Source organism: Eschrichtius robustus, chromosome 20, assembly GCF_028021215.1.
Source record: "Eschrichtius robustus isolate mEscRob2 chromosome 20, mEscRob2.pri, whole genome shotgun sequence".
In the NCBI taxonomy this organism is placed as follows: Eukaryota; Metazoa; Chordata; class Mammalia; order Artiodactyla; family Eschrichtiidae; genus Eschrichtius; species Eschrichtius robustus.
In genome coordinates, this window is record NC_090843.1 from 9,739,140 (window position 1) to 9,761,741 (window position 22,602).

The following is a 22,602-nucleotide window of genomic DNA, read 5'->3' on the forward strand; positions in this document are numbered from 1 at the left end:
TCCAAATTCCCAGGGTTCAAGGAGACGGAATCTCATTGGCCCCTTTTGGATGAGGTGTCTGCGGTAGGCTGAATAATGGCCCCCAAAGACGTCACGTCCTAATCCACAGGACCTGTGACTATGTCACCTTGCACTTGGCAAAAGAGAATTTGCAGACGTGATTCAGTTAAGGACCTTGACATCGGGTGGGCCCAATGCGGTCGCAAGGTCCTTATAAGAGGGAGCCAAGAAAAACAAAGGAAGGGAACATGACAACAAAAGCAAAGGTGCTGTGATCCGAAGGTGGCGTGACGTGGCCTCGAGCCACGGAACGCGGGCAACTCTGGAAGGTGGAAAAGGTGAGGACATGGGTTCTCCCCAGAGGGTGGCTCCAACCACCTCCAAATACGAAAACATTCTCAGTTCTATTCTGTGTGGGGATCGTACACCTATGTTTGTTCTAAACAAAACCCCCAACGTGGCAAACAAAACAAAGCAACACCAGCTCACCTCATTGTACCAGCCGGCAATGAGTTCCAAGTTGCCCACGAACTTCCGGAAGGTTTCGTACTGTGAGAACAGGTTCTCGGCGCTGCTGGGAATCTCTTTTTGTTGCTGGAAGTTCAGGTACTTGACCTCTCTCAGCACTGCCACCAGCTAAGGTGAATGAAGAGAACAGAAGAGGTCAGGGGGTGGCCTCAGTGGCACAGCACTTGGCAGCACAAGTGAGGGTCTGTCCCTGGGATGCTTCTACAGCCCCCAAAGCGGGCGGGAGGTCTGATTGGGGACGGGCTCCACTGGCAGGATCACGATGCCTTCACCCTATTGACTGGTCCTGATGCCTAGAAGTGCTGGCATCACCAGCGTGGTGGGCACCATCATTCTAACCCCCCAGGTGTCTAAAGAAAGGCTCCTCCCTAGGGTCTGACCTTCCCTTGTCCCTCTCCACCCCCTGGTTACAGCCCAGGAGACCAACAGCAGGGCATCCCTTCTGACAGAGCTTCTGCCCTCGCTGCTCAGCCAACACCGTTCTTGTGGAGGCCCCAGTAACCTTCACATTGCTGAATCCACGGGTCACTTCACAGGCCCCGTCTCACGTGACCTCTCAGCAGCTGGTCCCTCCCTCTCCTGGGTACATGGTCCCCTCTTTGCATCCAGGACACCAGGCTCTCCTGGTTCCCATTACCAGTCTCTCTGATGCTTCTGAGATTTAAGTGTTGGAGAACCGCGGATGGGGTCCCTCTCAATCTGCTCTCACGTTGGTGACCTCACCCAGCGTCACGGCGTTAAGAACCATCTATGTGTGAATGATTCCCGTGCTCACGTCCCCAACTCGGGTCTCTCTCCTGACTTGAGACTCCTGTATCTACCTGCCTACTCAGCGTCTCCATGTGGATGTCCAGTTGACATGTCAAACTCAACGTGACTGAAACAGAGCAGTCTTGCCCACTGGCCGCCTCCACCCGCTGTCTCATCTGATGGCCATTCCCCCCTTCCAGTTGCCCAGCCCCAGAATGCTGGGGCTGACCCCTCTCTTCCTGCACACGTGATTTCCAACCTGTCTAGGATCTCATCGGCCCTGTGATCAAAATCTCATCTAACCTCTGCACACCTTCACTGCCGCTGCTCTGGTCCAGGCCACCACCCTCTCATCATCCCTCACCTGGATTCCAGCAAAACACTCCTAAGTGGTCTCTGTGCTTCTGGCCTTGCCCTCCCCCCAAGTCCACTCACACACAGCATCTAGGGGGACCCTAGCATCAATCAAATCAGGGCCCTCCTCTGCTCGAAACCCTGCAACGGCTGCCATCTTGCCCGGAACAAAGACCCAAGTCCCTTTCAGGGCCCGTGAGGCTCTCTGTGCTCCATCCTCTCCTCAACCCCCCTTCCCTGCACCTCCCCTGCTCACTCCACCCCGGCCCCACTGGTCTCCTCGCTGCTCCCACAACACGCCAGGCACACACATACCTCCTGGCCTTTGCTTTAGCTGTTTGCTCTCCTCGAAGGCTTTCCTCCCATCTTTGCCGGCCAACTCCCTCACCTCCTGCAAGTCTCTGCTCGAATCCAAAGCCGCAACCTGCCGCCTTCCTCCGGCTCTGTCCATTCCCCGCTTACCTGCCTTTCCCATTCTTTGAGGTACCGACCATCACGTTCTCATGTGCTACACGTTATGCTGGTTCATCGTCCCCTCCCCCTCTTCTCCTGGCCCTTCCACCGGGCCCCCACCACTTTCTCCCCTCTCTCTGTCTCTCTCACTCCCCCTCTCCCTGTAGGAGGCAAGCTCCAGAAGGACAGAGATCTTTGTTGGTTCACTAATTTATCCCAAACACGTGCACAAAGTAGGTGCTCAGTAACTATTTGTTGAACGAAAGAATGAATTTGGGTGAAAGAAGGTTTCAGAGGAAAAGTCACATCTGGGTTCCCTGCCTTCCTGGTATCACCACTGACTTCAGAGCAGGGCAGATGCGTTCTCATAAGGCAGGTGCTTGTAGAGATGCAGGCTGCTCCAGCTTCTGCCCACGTACTTGGTTAACTACCTGGGGTTTAGTCCTGGACGGTGTGGATTCCCTCCAGCCTTCCCGACTTGACCAGGGGGTCCACTTATTCAGATCCTGAAAAGACCTTTTTTTTTTCTTTTAAATTCTCAAATTGATGGTTCCTCTTGGGGTCCCATGAAAGGCGGCCCAGCTTTAAAATAGCGTCCTCGTGGGATAGGGAGGGTGGGAGGGAGGGAGATGCAAGAGGGAAGAGATATGGGAACATATGTATATGTATAACTGATTCACTTTGTTATAAAGCAGAAACTAACACACCATTGTAAAGCAATTATACTCCAATAAAGATGTTAAAAAAAATAAAATAAAAAATAAATAAAATAGCGTATTCATTCCAGCTATTTTCAAGGAGGCTACGATTGTCTCATATCTTAAATATATCCTGGGTGTTCTTTAAGCAACACTTGAATAATAAAGCTGTAGCTAAATATGACATAAACATCAATCCCACAAGTCCATGCTGTTGGTGGGGGGGGGGGATCAGCCTCAGGGTCACGTGGGCTTGCCCCGTGGGGAACCCTAGGTCCCCGGGACAGCCTCTGGCCCAGCTACCCTCTCGATGCTGCGGCCAGACGACACCTACCGCTTTGCTGAAGTTGACGCGGACGAGGCTGGTGGCGGGGTCCCGCTGGACCAGGGGTTGCCCCAGGGTGAAGCGGCAGTCCTGGTCCACCCCCGCCGCCCACTGCTGGTAGATCCTCTCACGGTAGCTTCTCAGCAGTTCCACCATCTCATCGTATTTCTGGTAGATCAGCTTGGCCTCCACGCTGGACATGACCCTGGAATCAGAGTTAGGAGGAGGGTCAGGTGCCGTCTCCCTCGGGGCCTCGCTAGCACCCCAACTGTGCCTGCCAGACCTTGGGGTGATGCAGCAGGCAGCCAGCTCTCTGTTTCTTCCAGGCTGAGACACTGAACGTACACACGGATGATGCCCTTCACAGGCAGCAACCAGCCCAGAAAGTCAAATGATAACCCTTGTAATGTTGGCCCTGAATGGCCAGGACTTGATTCATAACTGCCACCTTCCTTAATGTCTGTCCTCCCTTCCAACTTAGGACCAACCAGAGAGCCAGACATGCCTCCCGACCAAACACACAGGACGCCCTCCTCCAGTCCCCACGCTGATGGCCTCCAGTCTGGGAGACCGGGAGCCTCTTCTCTGTTCCGCTGTGGGTCCTTGCACTCCTCCGCCTGCTTTCCAGCCTCTGCCAAACACAAGCGACAGTGGCCGACTCCCTGCTCTGGCCAGCACCGAGGAAGTAGCCTTTGCTTGTTCTCATTTGGGTGTCTTTGTTCATTTCCATGAGGGTGAACACCAAGGTCACCTTCCCGACATGCCCGCTGGGAAGGCACCCAGAGGAGGGGGAGGTACAGTCAGGGTCTCTCCTGGGACCGTGCCCTGGGAAGGAAAGGCTTGGCCGATGGTGAGCGTGGGCCTGCCTCAGAGCTGGGACAGACGTCCCCGCAACCCACCGCAAACTCCACAGCTGTGGAGGAGCGCTGCCCGCCCGGGGCCATCACTCACGGGTGCTCGATGAGCTTGAGGTCCCTCATGGGTGCCTCCAGCCTCTCCTGCAGCTCCAGGCTCCACTTGAGCTGCCCGGCCACCGGGGGCATGTTTTTATGGATAGGGGGGATGTTCCCATCTGCCGAGGCCGCAATCTGGGTGTCATACAGGGTCTTGGTGTTGTCCAGCTCAGCGTCAAACAGCTCCAGCATGACCGAGTACCTGGGCACCACCTCGGGGAGAATCAGAGGCCGTTCCAAGAGGCTGCCATACATGTGCAGGAGCTGGGGAGAAATGAGAGAGGTGCCTTCGCCGAGGCCCGCCACCTGCCCCATCCCCGGCGTCACCCGCAGCTGCGTGTCTGGGACGCCATGTGCAGCCAACCTTCAGGAGCAGGAAGATACATGCCTTCCAGACAGAGAAGCTTTCTCTGTGTAGCAACTGGCTAACCGGGCGCCTCGATAATTTCCATGTTGATGTACGCTGCTGGGTCCCTGCATACTTAGCTTATAAACCAACAGTACAAACTAGGTCCAAGGTCTGGAAAAATTTATTCTGGGCCCAGGAGAAATCAGGGTTTGGGCAAAGAAGATTTAAACATTTAAGAAATACCATTTCAAAGATTTGAAAAAAAAAAAAAAAGCAGCCACAATACTGCACTTATATAACCAGGGCTTACGCTATAACTAGATGGAGAAATGTCTTTTTTTTTTTTGCTGTATTTTTTTTTAACATCTTTATTGGCGTATAATTGCTTTACAATGTGTTAGTTTCTGTTGTATAACAAAGTGAATCAGCTATATGTATACATATATCCCCATATCCCCTGCCTCTTGAGCCTCCCTCCCACCGTCCCTATCCCACCCCTCTAGGTCGTCACAAAGCATCAAGCTGATCTCCCCGTGCTATGCAGCTGCTTCCCACTAGCTATCTATTTTACACTTGGTAGTGTATATATGTCAGTGCTACTCTCTCACTTGGGAGAAATGTCTTAGTCATGAGAATTATTCCTTTTAGGAAGAACACTGATTCTCAAGGACCCACCCAGGCAAGAAAAACCGCCATGGGGAAGTTTGTTTTGCTCTGAAAAATGCTCTGGGGAAAACAGGAACAAACTAGGTGAGAGGCAGGCCAATCTTAACCATGTGGGGTCCCCAAAGCACTAAAGTCGCCAAGTGCTGGCTGTGGGGAAGGGTCTGTAGGAGCGTCCTGGGGCTGCCGTGACAGCACCGCGAACGGGGCAGCTCCAACGACAGAATTTATTCTCTCACAGCCTGGAGGCAACAAGTCCACAATCAAGGTGGACAGAGCTGCGCTACCCTGAAGGCTCTAGAGGAGAGTCTGTCCCAGCCCCCAGGTCCCTGGGGGTGGGCGGCAACCCTCGGCTTGTAGACCCGTCACTCCATCCTCTACCTCCTTGGTCGTGGGGCCATCTTCCCTGTGTGTGTCTCTTCTCTTCTTCTGGCACAGACCCCAGATTAAGGTGCACACCTCTGTGGTGGGACCTCAATTTACATCTCAGTTACATCTGCACAGACCCTATTTCCAATAATGCACAGGTCCCGGGGGTCCAGACTTCATCCTCTCTCTCTGGAGGACACGGTTCCACCCACCAACAAAGGGGCCCGTGTTTAGCCTTGGGCTGACCAGGTGGAGGTGGCAGTGGGGACAGGGCCCAGACATCGTGCATAGGTGTTGAGAGCGGGAAGAGCTGACCGGGAGAGCTCAGCTCCTGGGGGTTTGAGGAAATTACAGGGAGAGCTTGGCACGTTCCCAGGCCGTGACACCAGGGGTTCAAGCGTGGGCTGCCTGATTCCCCCAGGAGCCGGGACAGCCCGGGTCCCCTTCAATGTGTCCTTTCCATGGCCTGTCAGTCCGAGGGCCCTGACCTGATTACTCCAGTGGGGGACGTCACCTCACATTTCTGAGGGTGGTAACCATAAACATGCCCTAGCACCCTGCAAGTAAGGAGCTCATCACCCTGTGGTCTGCGGATGCTACACATTGGCAATTGTAAAAAAAAAAAAAAAAAAAAAAAAAAAGAAAAGCTTAGTAGAAGAGAATAAGGTAGAATTACCTGGGTGTTTCAGTTAGAGTGTTGGCTGGAATCGGAGGGTGGCTCAAATTGGGCCATAGAGGAGAGTTTCTTAAAAGATCCTCTCACAGCGGTGGGTGTCCAGGGAGGCCTCAGGGGCTGCGCAGGCCGGGGCTGAGCCTGAGCGGTGAGGGAGGGGCCCTTACTGCAGCCTGGAGAGAGAGGCCGTGGGGTCGGACAGTGACACGTGACATGTTAGGGCAGCTCCGAGCCAGCCTGAGGTCACCAGGGGAGGGGTACCTGAGCCTGGGGGTGCCCGCGGCAGAGCACTGCTGGAGACAGACGGGGATTCATCAGGGCTCAGACCACACGGCCCCATTTTCTCTGGGATATGGGCTTCAGCCCTTGGTGCCTGGAAGGGCTGGACCCAAGTCTCAGATTTGTCCTAGTTTTTGGTACGAAAACTAAGACCACTGTCCCTAAAAGTGGCCTTTTGGGGAAACAGTGGAATAATGGCTGCAGAGAAAGGAGGAAAGATTTTCAAGGTCCCCGAAAGCCAGATGGAACAGCCTGGGACCCCCGGGAAGACCCCGCAACTCCGAGTTGCTAAGCACCGATCCCTGCGGAGGGGCTCCCGACATATTAGGTCACCAGTGTCATTTCTCTGAAAATTGACATGTAACAGTTGGGAAAAACATGTTCCTCTTATTGGTTGCTGACCCCCTTGACTTTTTTTCCTTCCCACTCCTCTTCCTTTAATTTCACGTTTACATGATTTTTGGCCTCTGGCTTCTAGGAAGGAGGTTAATTTCATTTTCTGCCAGGAGGAGTTCATGTGGAAAATTGCTCTAGAACTTTCCCGGCTACGTGTGAATTACTGACAGTGAGAAAGAGCATCCAGGCAGCTTGGGAACATGCAGGGGATCAAGGGGACGGCAGGGAGGGGACCCCAAGGGCCTGCCCTAATTAGAGCACAGGGTTGTCCAGGGGGAAGGAGATGTTCTTCGGTGCAGAGAGGAAGATGAGCAGATGGAAGTGGTTTACACGAGTTTTCCACCTTATTTTCTTTCTAATCTAGCACAGACATAAAGTTCCATGTTAGAAACGGACTTTACCTTGTGGAGCACAGAAGCCGATCTAGGCCACGACAGGAGTGCGGAAGTTCCCCACAAGAACGCCCGGGGGTAGAACAAGGGCGTTTGCCAGTTTGAGCACCTGGGGGTGGACTTCAGTCCCTCAGGTGCCACCTGGAGTTCCTCCTGGACCAGCTCCTCCCCTCCGAGGGGGGACCTACGGTCTCTCGATCGCGAGGGGAATAGGCGTCTCGGTTTGGATACATCAACCCACCTCCTTCCCCATCACTGGAAGACGGCACAACGTTGCACCCAGCCAGCGGAAGGCCTGGGGGTGCTTCTTCTCCTGGCTCCATCCGCACAGGAGGCGAGAGGGACCAACCGCCTGGCACCCCGGTCCGTCAGCTCCAGCATCGTCTTAATTCTCGGAGACCCCACCACAGGGGAGGACCTGGTGTTTCCACATTAAAGCACTGGCTGCAAACCCTACTTGGGACTCTTTGCTCTTGGTTCCGCCTAAGGTCTTCCCCGGGAGTGAGCAGTGGTTAACAGCTCCACTCCCTCGGCTGGGGCCACTTCCCTCCACGGGGAAAGCTCCAAAGCACCTGCTGTGTGCTGGGCTCGGTTCTGAGTCAACCCAAACCAAGCGCCTGCCCTCGGGGAGTTTATATTCTAGTTCAGAAGACGACAAACTCATAGAGATCAATACACCACAGATGCCGGGGCGGGCGGGGGAGGGGGCAAGCACGAAGAAGAAAAACCGAGCAGGTCAGTGTTGGGGATCGGAGCGAGGGGAGCACGGAGCGAGGGGAGGGCTCCCACCTGGAGGAGGAAGTGAGGGAGGCCTCTCCAAGGAGGCGCCCGAGGCAGCTCCAGGGGAAGGGTGTTCCACAGAAGGGAACAGCATGGGGGCACTGTATTAACTTGCATTCACTGACATTTTGCCTGGAGCACCAACTCCATCCAAGACTTAATTGATCATTACATTTGCAGAGCTTCAAATCCCCAAGCATTTGCATTTTTTGAAAGAATCTAAAAGGCAAAGGACAGCCTGGCATTGGCATGAGGAGAGATCTTTGTGCTCAGGGGTGGCGGGCTTCCTGGGTCCCCAACTCAGCCCCAGGAAGCCCAGCCCCGGCATCCTCTGGAAGAGCGGCCACTGCCCTATGCTACCTAGGTCAACCCGACTGCCTTCCCGGCCACGGGAGCCTGTCCAGACGAGTGGTTTAGAACAGGGATCCTGCCAGCAGTGAACCTTGGAGCTGGTTTGGAGCCCTGGTTTCCCTACTTGCTGGCTAGCCATGTGACCTTGAGTAGCTTTCTTGACCTGTCTGAGCTGGTGAAATGGGATAGACAATGTAGGTAACGAATTTAGCAAAGAGCTTGGGTTTTGTGAGAATTAAATGAGGTAATGTGCTAATTATCGGTCATCTCCTCCAGGCATTGCATTACTGGCAGCAACCCAGAGGCTTGCAAAGTGAGGGGAAGAGATAGTTCTGACCTGCAGAGAGTCATGGATGATAAACATGCATGAAACTAGACAGAGAAATAAACAAGCTGCCCGAGCATATACATATATTGCCCACTTAAATACTCAACATCTATTGTCCAGATGAGTTGTAGCTACACACACTACATCCTGCAGAGATCCCACCTCTCAATCATAGGGGCAAGGCAGGTCACATAAAGGCATGACGAATGCTGGGCTAGGGCATTAAGGAGTGGTGAGGAGTGGGGCAAACTGAAGCACTGATGCACTGTCTATCGTGAGGAACAGCTCCGCCCCCGCAGCCACTTGTTACCATGAGGGACTGTGTGTCCCGTGTGGCCAGGTCTGTTTTTCCAAGATAGAGTGAAAACCTGGATTTTTATGTGCACTCTCTGAATTTTTAAATACTGGTGACTAATTCAAGGTTTTAGAGAAGTGCCATGTGAGAACAGGCAAATCTAGAGAGACAGAGTAGATTAGTGATTGTCTAAGATTGGGGAGGTTGGGGAGAAATGGGGAATGACTGGGGGTGATGAAAATGTTCTAAAATTGATTGTGGATGGCTGGACAACTCTAAATGCACCAAAAACCATTTAACTGTACACCTTAAACAGGTGGATTGTATGCTATGTGAACTATATCTCAAAAGTCTCACGTGAGCCAGGAGAGACCCACCAGTGGTCTCTGCAGCCCAAGCCATCTGTTCGTGACTCTGACGAATGGGTGTAAATGCCCGAGTTCCGAATTATTTGATGAGACGGTGATGTATGCAAAACACTGGAAAGTCCGATAATCACCACGTCTGCTTAACTTCTGAGCACTGCTATTTTGAGTAAGGGGTCTGCAGATTTACTCTGTTCATTATGTTCTTCTGACTGTACTATTTAAATTAGCTGGCTTCCCTTGCGGTAATCTGTTATGGCAGCGGTGGAAAGGTAACACAGGCTGATGCTGCGAAACATTTGATTACCACACAGACTCTGTTCTCACCCACACTTATTTAGCCCCTCCTGACTGCTTGGTGAGGGTCCTGGTTTGCCTGGGACCGAAGTGGGGGGTTCTCTGAAATGCTGGACTTTGTTTCAAAACCAGACTGTCCTGGGAATAGCAGGGTGAGCGTGCCCTAGGGAAAGAGGTCTGTCTGCAGAGACAGGATGTGCTTGGTGTTGAGTGTTCTGCCTGCAAGTTGGTGAACTGGCAGTGGTGTGTTGGCACTGAATGTTGGCTGCCTTGTGAGCTTGGACCGAGCAGGTCCAGGGGCCCGTCTCCATGACCCCCAATGTGCCTGCTGTTGAGGGATCCTCGGGGAGGGGCGCGCCAACCAGCTGTGGGGACGAGTGTCGAGCTCCTCACAATTCCAGCCAGCTTGACCCATAACAAAGGCACCTTGCTGTTCTAATTTGCACTTTCCTGATTATTTGAGAGGCTAAACCAACAACCTATGTCTGTATTGGACATTTGCGTTTCTCTTTCAAGTTGACATTCTCTAGGGATTTTAGTGCTTTTCTGCAATCTATTTTTAAAACGTTTTTATAACATCAATGCTTTTATCTAACTGTAAAAGTACTACACACTTCATGCACACAACTCGGAAACTGTAGAAAAGTACACAGAAGACAGACAAATATTAGCCATCACCCCACCACCTAGAGACGGCCCCCCGTAATGATACTGTGTTTATTTCTTGGGTCTCAAATGTTGAAGAAAGTGTCAGCGTGGCTCAGTGGCTCAAAATGTGGATGTGTTTTATTTTTATAGCAATTTTGCCTCTCTCTAACTTCTGTTCCTTATAAGTAGCGGGGGAACTGAATCATATAAGGATAAATGGAGCACAAGAGGACTCAGTAAAATAACCACCTCGTCTTCACTTTCCTCTCTTACTCTAAGATGTGGCAGTGCTACTCAAGGTGATGATTGCTGACTTGCACTAAGGCCCCGAGAAAGGTCCCTGGCTTTTTCTGGGCCTAGCTCTTTACCTATGGATGAGGCTGCATGATTAGACCATCTCTACAATCGTTCTGGGCATCGCGGTGCTGCTGTGACGAACTCCCAGTCAATGCAGCGTCCCCGCCCACCTGTACCTTTGCACAGGACTCAATAGAACTGCAGTCGTCAAACCCCTGGCAAAAGATCGTGGCCAGCCTCCTATCCAGATCTTGAATTTTGGTCTCAAACTCAGCGTAATCGTCATCCAAACTCTGAAAGCGAATTAAAACACCAACCTTGTAATCGTAACCAGCATGCAAAGCAGGGGGGCGGGCTCACTCTGATGCCCATGGACACCCCGACCCCCTCGGCAGGATTCACGTTACATCTGGGCTGAGCTAGCTCACTGTCTTGGAGGCTACTCCACAGGCAGAGTTTTTTGGTGTTTGTTTTATCTTTCGGCCTCGCCGTGCGGCATGTGGGATCTTAGTTCCCCGACCGGGGATCGAACCCTCGCCCCCTGTGTTGGCAGCACAGAGTCCTAACCACTGGACCACCAGGGAAGTCCCGGGGCAGACCTTTTGCACCATTTTTTCTCTGCCACACGTGCTCCCTCCGTGTGCCTTCCCGCTCTCGGGGCATTTGCCATCGATCCTGCCAAGGCCCCCGACTTACCGAATCTCCGGGGTCCAAGGGGTCGTATTTGCAGTCGGCAAAAACCTTCACCAGCTCAAAGACCTCATCATAGATCTGAGTGACCTGGCTTCCGAGGATGTTGCCCCTCACGCCCCCGAGCTCAATCTTCTCCAGCTTCAGAAACTCGATGGCTGTTTTATAAAGGTCCTGGTGGAGGAAACCCCAGCACCCTCGTCAGTTCATCTTCCTAACTACGCCAACAGTTCAGTCCCTCATCCAGCTCTGACCCCGGCAGGGAGGAGCCCCGGGGCCACACAGCAGTCTGGAGGGGCCCTCTGTGTATTGGTGTTAATGCTATCTAAAGCTGTTGCTGTAGCAGAGAAGAGATGGAAGGAAGGGTCCTATGAGTCACCTCCAAGTTGTGATCGTGGAGGAGGAGGAGGTGAAGGTCGGACTCTTGTCCTGACCCAACACTGGGCGAAATGTGCCTCTACGTAAATCACACTTTACCGGGGCCCCACTTCCTCAGCTGTGGGATGAAGCAGTTGGAAAGGCACGGGGTGGTTCCTGATGGCCTCACGTACAGGGTGCCTGATGGATATTTGCGTGTAAATCCCACTCCCTCACTCCCTCCGAGGTGTGGGTCTCACCTCACCTTCTCCTGGAAGCCGTCCCAACTATTTTAGCCCATGGTGGTGCCTTCTTTTCCAGAATCCCCAATTGCTATCTGTGCTCTTCCTTTTGGCACTTAACCCCATTCAGTCCTATCACGTTATCTAACGCTTCTCTGTGTAGCTCTTATTCCCCGATTGAGACCCCAGAGGCTTCTTGAGGATGACAAGCATCCCCCAGGTGCCTGACCCAGTGCCTGGTGCTGCTTAGATGGAAGGTGCTCATAGGGTACTCGTGTCCCTCCCCTAAGCCAGTGCCGAGGTTGATGCCACTTCCCCCACCAGATGTCCAAGATGTATCGAGCTATAACCCAAGCAAACCTAACGCAAAGTAACAGCATCCCCATGCCCTGAGCTCTGGGGCTCTTACACCCAAGGAGGGCAGCACGATGGCACAGCCCTCAGGCAGGGGGTGGCTGGCACGGCCATTTCCCCCACCCCCAAAAGCCCCTCTTTTCCTAGAAGCGTCATCCTGATTCACAATCTATAATGTAGGAACCAGTGGCTACTTGGCCAGAAACTTGGCTGGGACCTTCCAGTTCTTGGGCTCGAGCCTTCAGGCATGAAGAAACACTCCATGATGGGAATTTGGGAGTCTTAAGGGGGCTTCCTGCTTTGCCTCCCAGAGGGTGTGGATGAGAACTAGACACGCCTTCCTGAAGCCACTGTTGATGGCATCCATCATAACATCACTGCCCAGTGAATGAATGGTTCCAGGATGATTCCCCCCAACTCCGCCTTTTTTTTTTTTTTTAAAGGATGTAATGTGCATAAAGTTAAAAAAAAAAAAAAAGAGACCATAAAGATTACAAAACAAAAAGGAAAACTTTCTTGCCCTACCCATGCCTTCACCCCTTACCTCTTCTCCCCAGAGGAAACCATTTTGAACCTTTTTTAAAATTTTAATTTGCCATGTGTCATTCCATGTATCCAAATAGGGTCCCTCTTAAATCTTCACTTGGGCTAACATAGTCCCACTAACTCTCTCCCCCTTGGCCTGCAGGCTTCCTGACCAGGGTCACTGACCTTGTCATTAACCTGCTCATAGACAGAAAGCAGGAGAAAGGGGAAAAGCAAGCAAAATGGGTCGCTTTGTTCTGGGCTAACAGCTCCAGGCCTGGCAGAGGTGGCCCAGGGACTCGGTTTCCCCATGACGCAGACGTTTGGGTGTGACTTCTTATTTCCCTAATGGCAGCCTATTTGCAAGCGAGATAAGGACGGAAGACACGGCTCTCCTAAGGTGAGGGCAGCCGGAGTGGTGCAGGGGGAGGTGAGCCAAATTCCACCTTTACCTCTATGGTCTGGACGCGGTGGAAAAAGGAATTTATTCTGGAAAAGGCAAGAGAAGAAGGGAATTCCCAAGGCACTGGCTCCTTGTCTTTCTAGGGGAGAGAGAGAGAGAGAAAAGGCTGCATTTGCCTCTGACACGTCCATGGGGTCCGACGCTGGGGCCAACATCACCCTGACCTCTTTCCCCCGGTTCGCTCTCTACAAAGCAGACCGTACCTTGAAGAAAAGCTTCATGTTGGTGCAGCAGAACTCGTAGGCTCGGTACAGCTCCTTTAGGACGCTCACGGACAGAGAGACGCCGCTCAGCATCTCCACAGTTTCACCCTGCAGGCCTTTCAGCACCTCATCGGGACTCAGGTAGGTCCGAGTCTGGGCAGAAGGGAAGGCGTCCCCAAGTTCGGACCAGCCGGAGAGGTGACATCCGGGTGCACTGTCCACAGCTGTTTCACTGGTTAGAATGACCCGCCCCGGGCCCCTGGGCCACTTCTTCTGACACATCCGCGGTCCCAGCCCGTCTGCTGACTATGGGGCATTTGCAGGCGCCCGAGCCGTTTCTCTCACTGGGACCCTCACGCCGGGCTAAGGCCACAGCACAACCAGATTTTGATGGCAGATGACTAGGGACCCAGAAACGCAGTCCTGCTACGGCTGCGGGATCCTGGGCCACTAGGTCCCTCTGGGCCTGCAGACAGGGCTGCGAGCATGATTCTAACACACGCAGGCAGCCCAGGGGCACAAGGCTGCAACTCACACCTTGGAGGCTGTGTAACCCCTGCTTGTGAAATGGAAGAAGGAAAGGGAATCGGTGTTGAGGGAGACGGGAGGAGGCTTGGTGTCGGAGCAGATAAATCCCACAAAGCCCCCGGCCGAGTCTTGGGGTGCTGGGACTCAGTGGGCCGCCCCACTTTCTTTCCTCCCCACTCCCGGCGTGGGGCAGGTTGGGCTGGCACTGCCCAGGTCTTGGGAGAACCCTGGGTGGCCACCCAGAGGGCCCAGCCTTAGCCTGGAGCCTGTAAATCCCTGCACCAGCACCTTTGCCTGTTTTTAAACTGCTGGGGAACACGGGGTGGTATGGGGCGGGCGGCAATCAGGAGGCAGGGAAGGTGGCCAGGGCCAGGTGGGCTACCATCTCGATGAGCTGGTTGCAGAACTCCTGCAGGATGACGAGGACCCTGGAGGGCGTATTGTAGTGCTCAGACGTGGCCCAGATGAAGCAGATGGTATACAGCACCTTGGCGATGAAGGTTGGGAGCTGGGGAGAGACGGGCCGGGCGGGCGCTTTGTCGCAGCACCTCAGCACGCCCCTTCCCACGGCCCAGGAGGGGACCCCCAAGGGGAAGGAAGAGGCACTCGCCAGGCCCTCGTGCCCGACCACAGCCAGGAAGCCCGCAGCCCCTGCTCCCCCAAGACACAAGCCCAGCCCCTGCCAAATGACCTTTCTCTTGCTAACATACCATCGTGAAGTCAGCCTGTTCCATCTCCTCCAACAAGATCTGCAGAGGCTTCAGATACAGCACTATATCGTTGGCTTCCTTCAGGCCTGCCCCAAACAAGAACAGGGGCTCATCCACAGGGGAGCGGAAGCTGGACCCCACTCCCGACGGTCAGAAGTGGTGACGGGCAGCTCTGTGTGTTTATGGACACCCACTGCCTCAAGAACGGGTCTTCCTCAAAAGGCGGGGCCCGAGGAAGCTCTGCCCCCGCCCCGGGGTCAGCAAGGGGCCTGCCCAGCCCCTCCCAGGAGGGGCTGATACCTTCCTCTTGGAGGGGGGAGGTGTTCTCATAGGGCCACCCGCTTACCCTCAGTGACATTCGTATACACATTTTGCAGGGCTGGCCAGTAGCAGCTTTTGGCTTTTTCCAGGATCTCGACGATTTTGTTCACTTTGGGCCTGTTGAGCTGAGAAGGAAAGAAGAAAATTAGCCTTTCAACAGATTCTAGACGAAGGCTGCCTGACCCCATCGCCGGTGCTGAGGGATCCACACGGGTTACCCGGGTCCCCTCAGGGGTCCCCTTGGGGAGGCTGGGTGCTCAGGACTCCAGTGGGCGCCCGGTCGCCAGGGGCAGAAAAGGCGTCACCTGCTCGTGGATGCACTTGAGGTTCATCAGCCGGGCGTCCCAGAACTCAAACTCGACTCGGGGCAGGGGGTGCAGCCCGTCCAGCAGGGCCTGGGCGGAGTCTTTTCTCAGCACATCCCGGATCTGGTGGGACCAGTCGATGACGATGGTCTCGATGGCGTGCAGCAGCGAGTTGTCCGGGGAGGAGGGGATCCTGCCGGGCAGAGTCGGGCGGAGAGGCTGTCAGCCAGGAGAGACCCTGCACCAACGCTGGGTGTTGCCAGGGATGCCAGTGCCCCCAAGAAAGAGGATGAGGAGGGCCAGCTCTGGAATAAAACCCACGTTCATGACGGCTCCTCCAGCAGTTCTGATTGGGGTCACCATGGGGCATGTGCTGGGGGCCTAGAGGACCTGCCATGTGATAAGCCCTGCAGGAGCGGTCGCCCTCTGATGGGAGTAAAGGAACACACTGTCACTGCAACTTGCTTCAAGCGTCGCACGCACCGGGCGGTTGCAAATGGCGCTCAGGCAGGTGCAAGGCGACACCTCGGAGTCCTCATGCTTCTGTGGGCCACTGGGATGCCCCAGCCTTGATTTAGAAGCCCAGCCGCCACCTGCTGAAAATCCCTTCCATGCCCCTCACTGCCCCTCAGTACCCACGTCCTAAAGCTGGGTATCCCCTTTCCTGTGTGACATGTGACAATGTGACGTCCTTGGCCTAGTCCTTGTGTCTGACGGAGGAGGGGCTAGAGCACAGGTGTCCAGCAGTTGCCAGAGCTGGAGTCTCGGGGGCTCCAGGTTCTCGTCCTGTTCTGTCCTTGTGCCTTCGATCTCAGACTCAGCACCTAAAGGCACCATCCTGCCCTCCTCGGTTTCGTCAGCTCCGAAACCAGTTTTCGGTGAGACAGTTTATCCTTGGTGGTCGGGGACCAGATGCCCCTCCTTCCAGCCAGCTCCCCGGCCGGGTCCCTACCTCTGCATGGACTCAAGGGTGCCATCCAGACTGCCCAGGTGCTCCGCGATGGGCAGCAGCGTCTTCCCCTTGATCTTGCCGCCCATCACACACATCTCATTCTTCAGCTTGCGGACTTGCTTCACAATGTCCTCTGAGACCACGCGGGGCCATCCGCTCATGTTTTCGCTTTGGCTTAACAGGGAGTAGAGGACCTGAAAGGAGGGGCAGGGTCCTCAGTGCGCGGGTCCCGGGGGGAACTGAGCCCTTCTCCCATTGCATAAGGAGGTGGGGCCAGTCGAGGTGCTGAGGCCAGTGACGACAGCCCAGCCCCTGTGCCATCTCCATGAAGGGAGAGCCCAAGAGCGCACACTCCTGGCTGAAAGCAAACATTTCGCGCTGCCTCAGAGTGCTGCTATAGGCTGAATTGTGCCCCCGCCCCCAGTTCACACGTGGGAGCCCCAGCACCTCCAGATGTGACTGTATTTGGAGAGAGGGCCTTTCGAGAGGTGATTAAGGGGGGGCCCTAACCCAATATGACCGTTGTCCTCAGCAGAGATGAGGACACAGACACGATCAGAAGGAAGGCCACATGAAGACTCAAGGCCGTGTGAAGACGGCCGTCCACACGCCCAGGAGAGAGGCCTCAGAAGGAACCAGCCCAGCTCACACCTTGATCTGGGACTTGCAGCCTCCAGATTGTGGTGCTTTGTTAGGGCAGCCCGAGCAGAGAACGACAAACACCCGTGTGCCCCAGCTTTGGGCCATGCCAGCTGCCTCGGTGGATGTGAGAGGAGGCTGGCCTGGGTCCTGGCTGAGCGGCCCCTGTGGCCTGAGTCTGCACAAGGCAGGGACACACGCCGCCATCTCACAGATGAGGAGAACGATGACTAGGAAAGCTAAGTCACTGGAATTCCGGCTGGTCTGACTCTCCAGAGGGAGCTGCACCTGCCATGCCTGCCAACAGTGGAGAGATACGTAGAGCGGCACCTGCTTGTTCCCTTTCTTTGCTTGAAGTCTCAGAACTAGGAAACCCATCTACTGGATCTCAAATGGCCCATGCCTTCTGAGGCTACGGGCAGGGATGTCCCCAGGGCAGTATGGAGGTTCTAGTGATTTCGAGAGAGGACAGGTGGTGGCCAGGGCCACTCAGCCCTCACATGCACAGCATCAGCTGGAGGTCATGTTAGAAAGCCCATCTGTCTCAGCCGTCAGGGCAGCCGGGCCTGAGCTCTCGAACACCTGACCGGCTTCTAGGTGATGCAGATGCCGCTGGCCCCTGGACCTGCTCCCTGAGTAGCAGCGCTCAAGGCCACTCATTCAAAGTATGAGAAACAGGTGTTGCTCCTCCTGAGCCCTCTGCCCCGCCCCAGCGAGGCCTAGATGCACCCACCTCCTCCACGATGGCGATCAGCTGGTCCACAGGAGTGGGGCTTATGTCCCCATAGACCAGACGGTCCTTGTAGTTGTCCTTGCTGATGTTCTCAGGTTTCTTCTTGATGAAGTACATCCCTTTGGACTTGAGGGAGGCCGGGAAGCCCAGGCAGGGTATGATCATGCCGGCGGGGTTGAGTGTCAGCACCAGAACTTGGACGTCCGGTTTCTCAAAGAATTCGGTGAACAAACCCATGTTCTCTTCTGCTCCGACCATTTTACTCCACTTGTCCGGCTTGAACTTTAGGACGATGGAAGCGACACTCTCCAAATACTCTAACCTGACGTCTGGTGTAATCATCATCTTGACGTTCACTTACACCTGTTAAATGAACAGAGACACGGACACAGCACAGTCTCCTGGGGAATCTCCATTTCCTGCCTGTCACTGGAACCATCTGAAATCCCTGTTCTAACCAATCGAGAAAGGAAAGGGTCATCGTGAATATAGTGTTTTCAGCCATGGGTGGGCTGCGGGTGAGGGAGGACCGGGGGGCTGTGTCTGTCTGCTCTGGCTGGATGGCTGCCCTCTGCCCCGCTGTGGGTATCACCATGGAGCAGGGCCACATGGCAGTGGTGTGTGCTTGTGTTAACTGTGACCAGGAAGTTAATAGGCTGGGAAAGGTTGAGATGGGCTCTGGGGAAAAGGAGAAAAGGAAAGGATCATAGCAAGATAGTCTGAAGGTGACGGGGTGGGGAAAGGTGAAATGAGGCAACCAAAGGGTCAGGTTGAAAGATCCCAGGAAGGTGACATCACACCCCCAGGATATGGGCTAAAGTCAGACAGGAGGGGGTGGACCCAATGTGCAGGTGTGGGGTTCATCACACTCTCCCTGTCCTAACCCCAGCCATAGTGTACCCCAACTTTTGCCCAGCCCTTCGGCCTCTCCCACCCCCCAGCCCCCATCATGTGCCCATGGACCCCACAGAAGCTGCTCACATTCCTCTGGGATAATCCCTTGTGGCTCTCCCGTAGGGTCAGGGTTAACTGGAGAGTTGGGGGGACACCCTTGAAGCTCCAAAAGGCCAGGACAAATGAGGCATTCCCTGTGGGCATAAAATTTAAAGGGGTGCCCAAAATCCTGACCGGCCCCAAGCAGGGAACAGAGCACCTTATGGGGTGGGTAATGGGTCTACTCTGTCCACCAGAGTAGACCCATTACCCAGGTAGCCTGGGTTCTACCTCTGTCCTCTGGAGCCTCCTCAGCCTTGCCTCCAAGCACCCCTCACACAATTCATGGCCACTCACAGCTGACAGCAAATGGCTTCTCAGGTAGCGAGCAGAGCCAAACAATGGGCAGCTCTTTCCCAGACCAGTAAAGGAAATGGCTCCCTTACCTTGAGGGGCACCAACTGCCATGGAACTTCTGCAAGTCTCCTGGCAACTGGGACTTCTAGAACCTTCTCAGGACCTGAGTGACCAGTGGTGGTGTAGCAAATGAACAACTGTCAATTACCCACCACAGTGGAAAGGCTCTTGGATTAAACAAACTTTGCCTTCGAACATTTAGTTCATTTTCATTTCATGAAATTACTAACATATTGGGGTTTAAAACTATTGTCTTATTAAGTGCTTATTATCTGTCTTGCCTCTTCTAGATTCCCTTTCTTTTCCTTTCTTGCCTTCTTCTAGATTTGTTTCATTCCCTCCCCATTATCTTGGTTATTATACACCTTTTGTTTTTTGTTTTTTTGTTTTTTTTTTATTTTTTTGGCTGTGTTGGGTCTTCGTTTCTGTGCGAGGGCTTTCTCCAGTTGCGGCGAGCGGGGGACACTCTTCATCGCGGTGCGTGGGCCCCTCACCATCGCGGCCTCTCCCGTTGCGGAGCACAGGCTCCAGACGCGCAGGCTCAGCAGCTGTGGCCCACGGGCCCAGCTGCTCCTCGGCATGTGGGATCCTCCCAGACCAGGGCTCGAACCCGTGTCCCCCGCATTGGCAGGCAGACTCTCAACCACTGCACCACCAGGGAAGCCCCCCACCTTTTGTTTTTTAGAGGTACATAGACATTATAACATGCATCCTGACTTACCCTAGTGTAATACTCATTGCAACCTGATAATGAAATTCAGAAAACAATTTCCATTTACAATAACATCAAAAAGAATAAAATATTTAGGAATAAAATTTTAAAAGAAGGGCAAGATTTATACACTGAAAACTACAAAACATCATTAAAAGAAATTAAAGACAAATAAATGGAAAGAGATCCCATGTTCATGGAATGGAAGACTTAATATTGTTAAGTTGGCAATTCTCCTCAAACTGAGCTACAGATTCAACACAATACTTGCCAAAATCCCAGCTGTGTTTCTGCAGAAATGGAAAAGCTGATCCTCAATTTCTTAGGGAAATCTGAGGGACCAAGAAAAGCCAAGACAATCTTGAAAAAACAGCGAAGTTTCCCAATTTCAAAACTTCTCAATTTCAAAACTTACTACAGTTCATAGCAGCACTATTTACAATCGCCAAGACATGGAAGCAACCTAAATGTCCATCAACAGGTGAATGTGGTATATGTACAAGGAAATATTACTCAGCCATAAAAAAGAATGAAGTAATGCCATTTACAGCAACATGGATGGACCTAGAGATGATCATACTAAATGAAGTAAGTCAGACAAAGACAAATATCATTATGATATCACGTATATGTAGAATCTAAAAAAATGATGCAAATGAACTTATTTACAAAAAGAAATAGACTCACAGACATAGAAAACAAACTTATGGTTACCAAAGGGGGGAGGGATAAGTATGGAATTTGGGATTAACAGATACAGATTACTATATATAAAACAGATAAACAGGGACTTCCCTGGTGGCCCAGGGGTTAAGAATCTGCCTGCCAATGCAGGGGACACGGGTTTGAGCCCTAGTCTGGGAAGATCCCAAATGCCGCAGAGCAACTAGGCCCGTGTGCCACAACTACTCAGCCTGTGCTCTAGAGCCCACAAGCCACAACTACTGAGCCTGTGTGCCACAACTACTGAAGCCCACGTGCCTACAGCCCATGTTCCACAACAAGAGAAGCCACTGCAATGAGAAGCCCGTGCACCACAACGAAGACCCAACACAGACAAAAATAAATAAATAAAATAAATTTAAAAAAAACAAAACAAAACAGATAAACAACAAGGACCTACTGTATAGCACAGGGAACTATATTCAATATCTTGTAATAACCTATAATGGAAAAGAATTTGAAAAAGAATAGATATATGTATCTATAACTGAATCACTTTGCTGTACACCTGAAACATTGTAAATAAACTATACTTCAATAAAAAATTATTTAAAAAACTTACTAGAAAGCTATGGTAATTAAGACTGGGTGTGGCTGCTATAAGGATAGATCAATGGAATAGAATTGATGAGTCCAAAAATAAACACATACATTTATGGGCAACTGATTTTAGACAAGGGTACAAAGACAATTCAATTGGGGAAAGAAGAGTCTTTTCAATAAATAATATTGGAACACATGCAAAGGAATGAAGTTGGACCCTCACCTCACACCACCTAAAAAATTAACTAAAAAATGGATCAAAGACCTAAATGTAAGAGCTAAAATTATAAAACTCTTAGCATAAAGCATAGGAGTAGATCTTTATAATCTTGAATGAGCAATGGTTTCTTATATATGACACCAAAAGCATAAGTGACCAAAGAAAAAGATAAATTAGGCCTCATCAAAATTAAAAACTTTTAACAAAGCTTAAAGTCAGCAGAAGGAAGGAAATAATAAATATCAGAGAGGAAACAAAATAGAGATTAAAAAATAGAAAAAAAAAAAAAGCAATAAAACCAAGAGCTGGTTCTTTGAAAGGATAAACAAAATTGACAAACCTGTGGCTAGGCTCACCAAGATGAAAAGAGAGAGAACCCAAATAAACAAAATAAGAAATGAAAGAGGAGAAACATCAACTGATACTGAAAAAAAAAAACCCAAACAAACATAAGAGAATATTATGAACAATTATTGGCCAACAAATTGGACAACCTAGAAGAAATGGACAACTTTCTGGAAACATACAGCTCACCAAAATTGAATCAAGGAAAATAGATAATTTGAACAGACAAATCACTAGAAATTAAATAAAATATGTCACCAAAAAAACTCCCTACAAAAGTCCTGGACCAGATGGCTTCATAGGAGAATTCTACCAAACATATAAAGAGGAACTTTTACTAATCCTTCTCAAAGTCTTCCAAAAGATTGAAGAGGGAACACTCCCAAAGACATTCTATGAAGCCACCATCACCCTGATACCAAAACCAGACAAAGATACCACCAAAAAAGAAAATTATAGGCCAATATCTTTGATGAGTATAGATGCAAAAAATCTCAGCAAAATATTAGCAAACCGAATACAACAACACATAAAAAAGATCAAAAAAGATCATACACCATGACCAAGAAGGATTCATCCCAAGTTCACAAGGATGGCTCAACATACGCAAAAATCAATGTAATACACCACATCAACAAAAGAAAAGACAAAAACCACATGATCATCTCAATAGATGCAGAAGAAGCATTTGACAAAATTCAACATCCATTCATGATAAAAACTTTTACCAAAGTGGGTATAGAGGGACCATATCTCAACATAATAAAAGCTTTTTATGACAAACCCACAACCAATATAATACTCAATGGTGAAAAGCTGAAAGCCTTCCTGCTAAAATCTGGAACAAGGATGCCCATTCTCACCACTTCTCTTTGACATAGTATTAGAAGTTTGAGACATAGCAGTCAGACAAGAAAAAGAAATAAAAGGTATTCAGATTGGAAGGGAAGAGGTAAAGCTGTCCTTATATGCAGATGGCATGATACTATACATAGAAAACCCTAAAGACTCCACACAAAAACTACTAGAACTGACAAATGAATTCAGCAAGGTAGCAGGATACAAGATTAACATACAGAAATTGTTTGCATTTCTTTAACAATGAAATATCAGAAAGGGAATGTGAAAAAAAAAAAAAACCTTT

At 51.6% G+C, this 22,602-nt stretch overlaps 1 protein-coding gene and 1 non-coding gene across 2 annotated transcripts in view; both read right to left on the reverse strand.

The window, feature by feature from the left end:
- The window catches only part of DNAH17 (dynein axonemal heavy chain 17), a 116,104-nt gene extending 98,194 nt beyond the window's left edge, over positions 1-17,910 (reverse strand). Inside the window, exons 1-13 of the mRNA XM_068530207.1 lie at positions 17,566-17,910; positions 16,194-16,387; positions 15,242-15,434; positions 14,962-15,061; positions 14,616-14,701; positions 14,288-14,413; positions 13,378-13,530; positions 13,164-13,253; positions 11,240-11,407; positions 10,720-10,836; positions 4,060-4,325; positions 3,118-3,313; positions 490-636 (exon numbers count right to left, since the gene is read on the reverse strand). Coding sequence (XP_068386308.1) covers positions 490-636; positions 3,118-3,313; positions 4,060-4,325; positions 10,720-10,836; positions 11,240-11,407; positions 13,164-13,253; positions 13,378-13,530; positions 14,288-14,413; positions 14,616-14,701; positions 14,962-15,061; positions 15,242-15,434; positions 16,194-16,387; positions 17,566-17,910 — 2,181 coding nt within the window. The remainder of the gene's footprint in view (positions 1-489; positions 637-3,117; positions 3,314-4,059; positions 4,326-10,719; positions 10,837-11,239; positions 11,408-13,163; positions 13,254-13,377; positions 13,531-14,287; positions 14,414-14,615; positions 14,702-14,961; positions 15,062-15,241; positions 15,435-16,193; positions 16,388-17,565) is intronic.
- Positions 11,055-11,127, reverse strand: TRNAG-GCC (transfer RNA glycine (anticodon GCC)). Its single transcript has one exon. It is a non-coding gene; the product is annotated as a tRNA-Gly (tRNA).
- Positions 17,911-22,602: the final 4,692 nt, after the last annotated feature.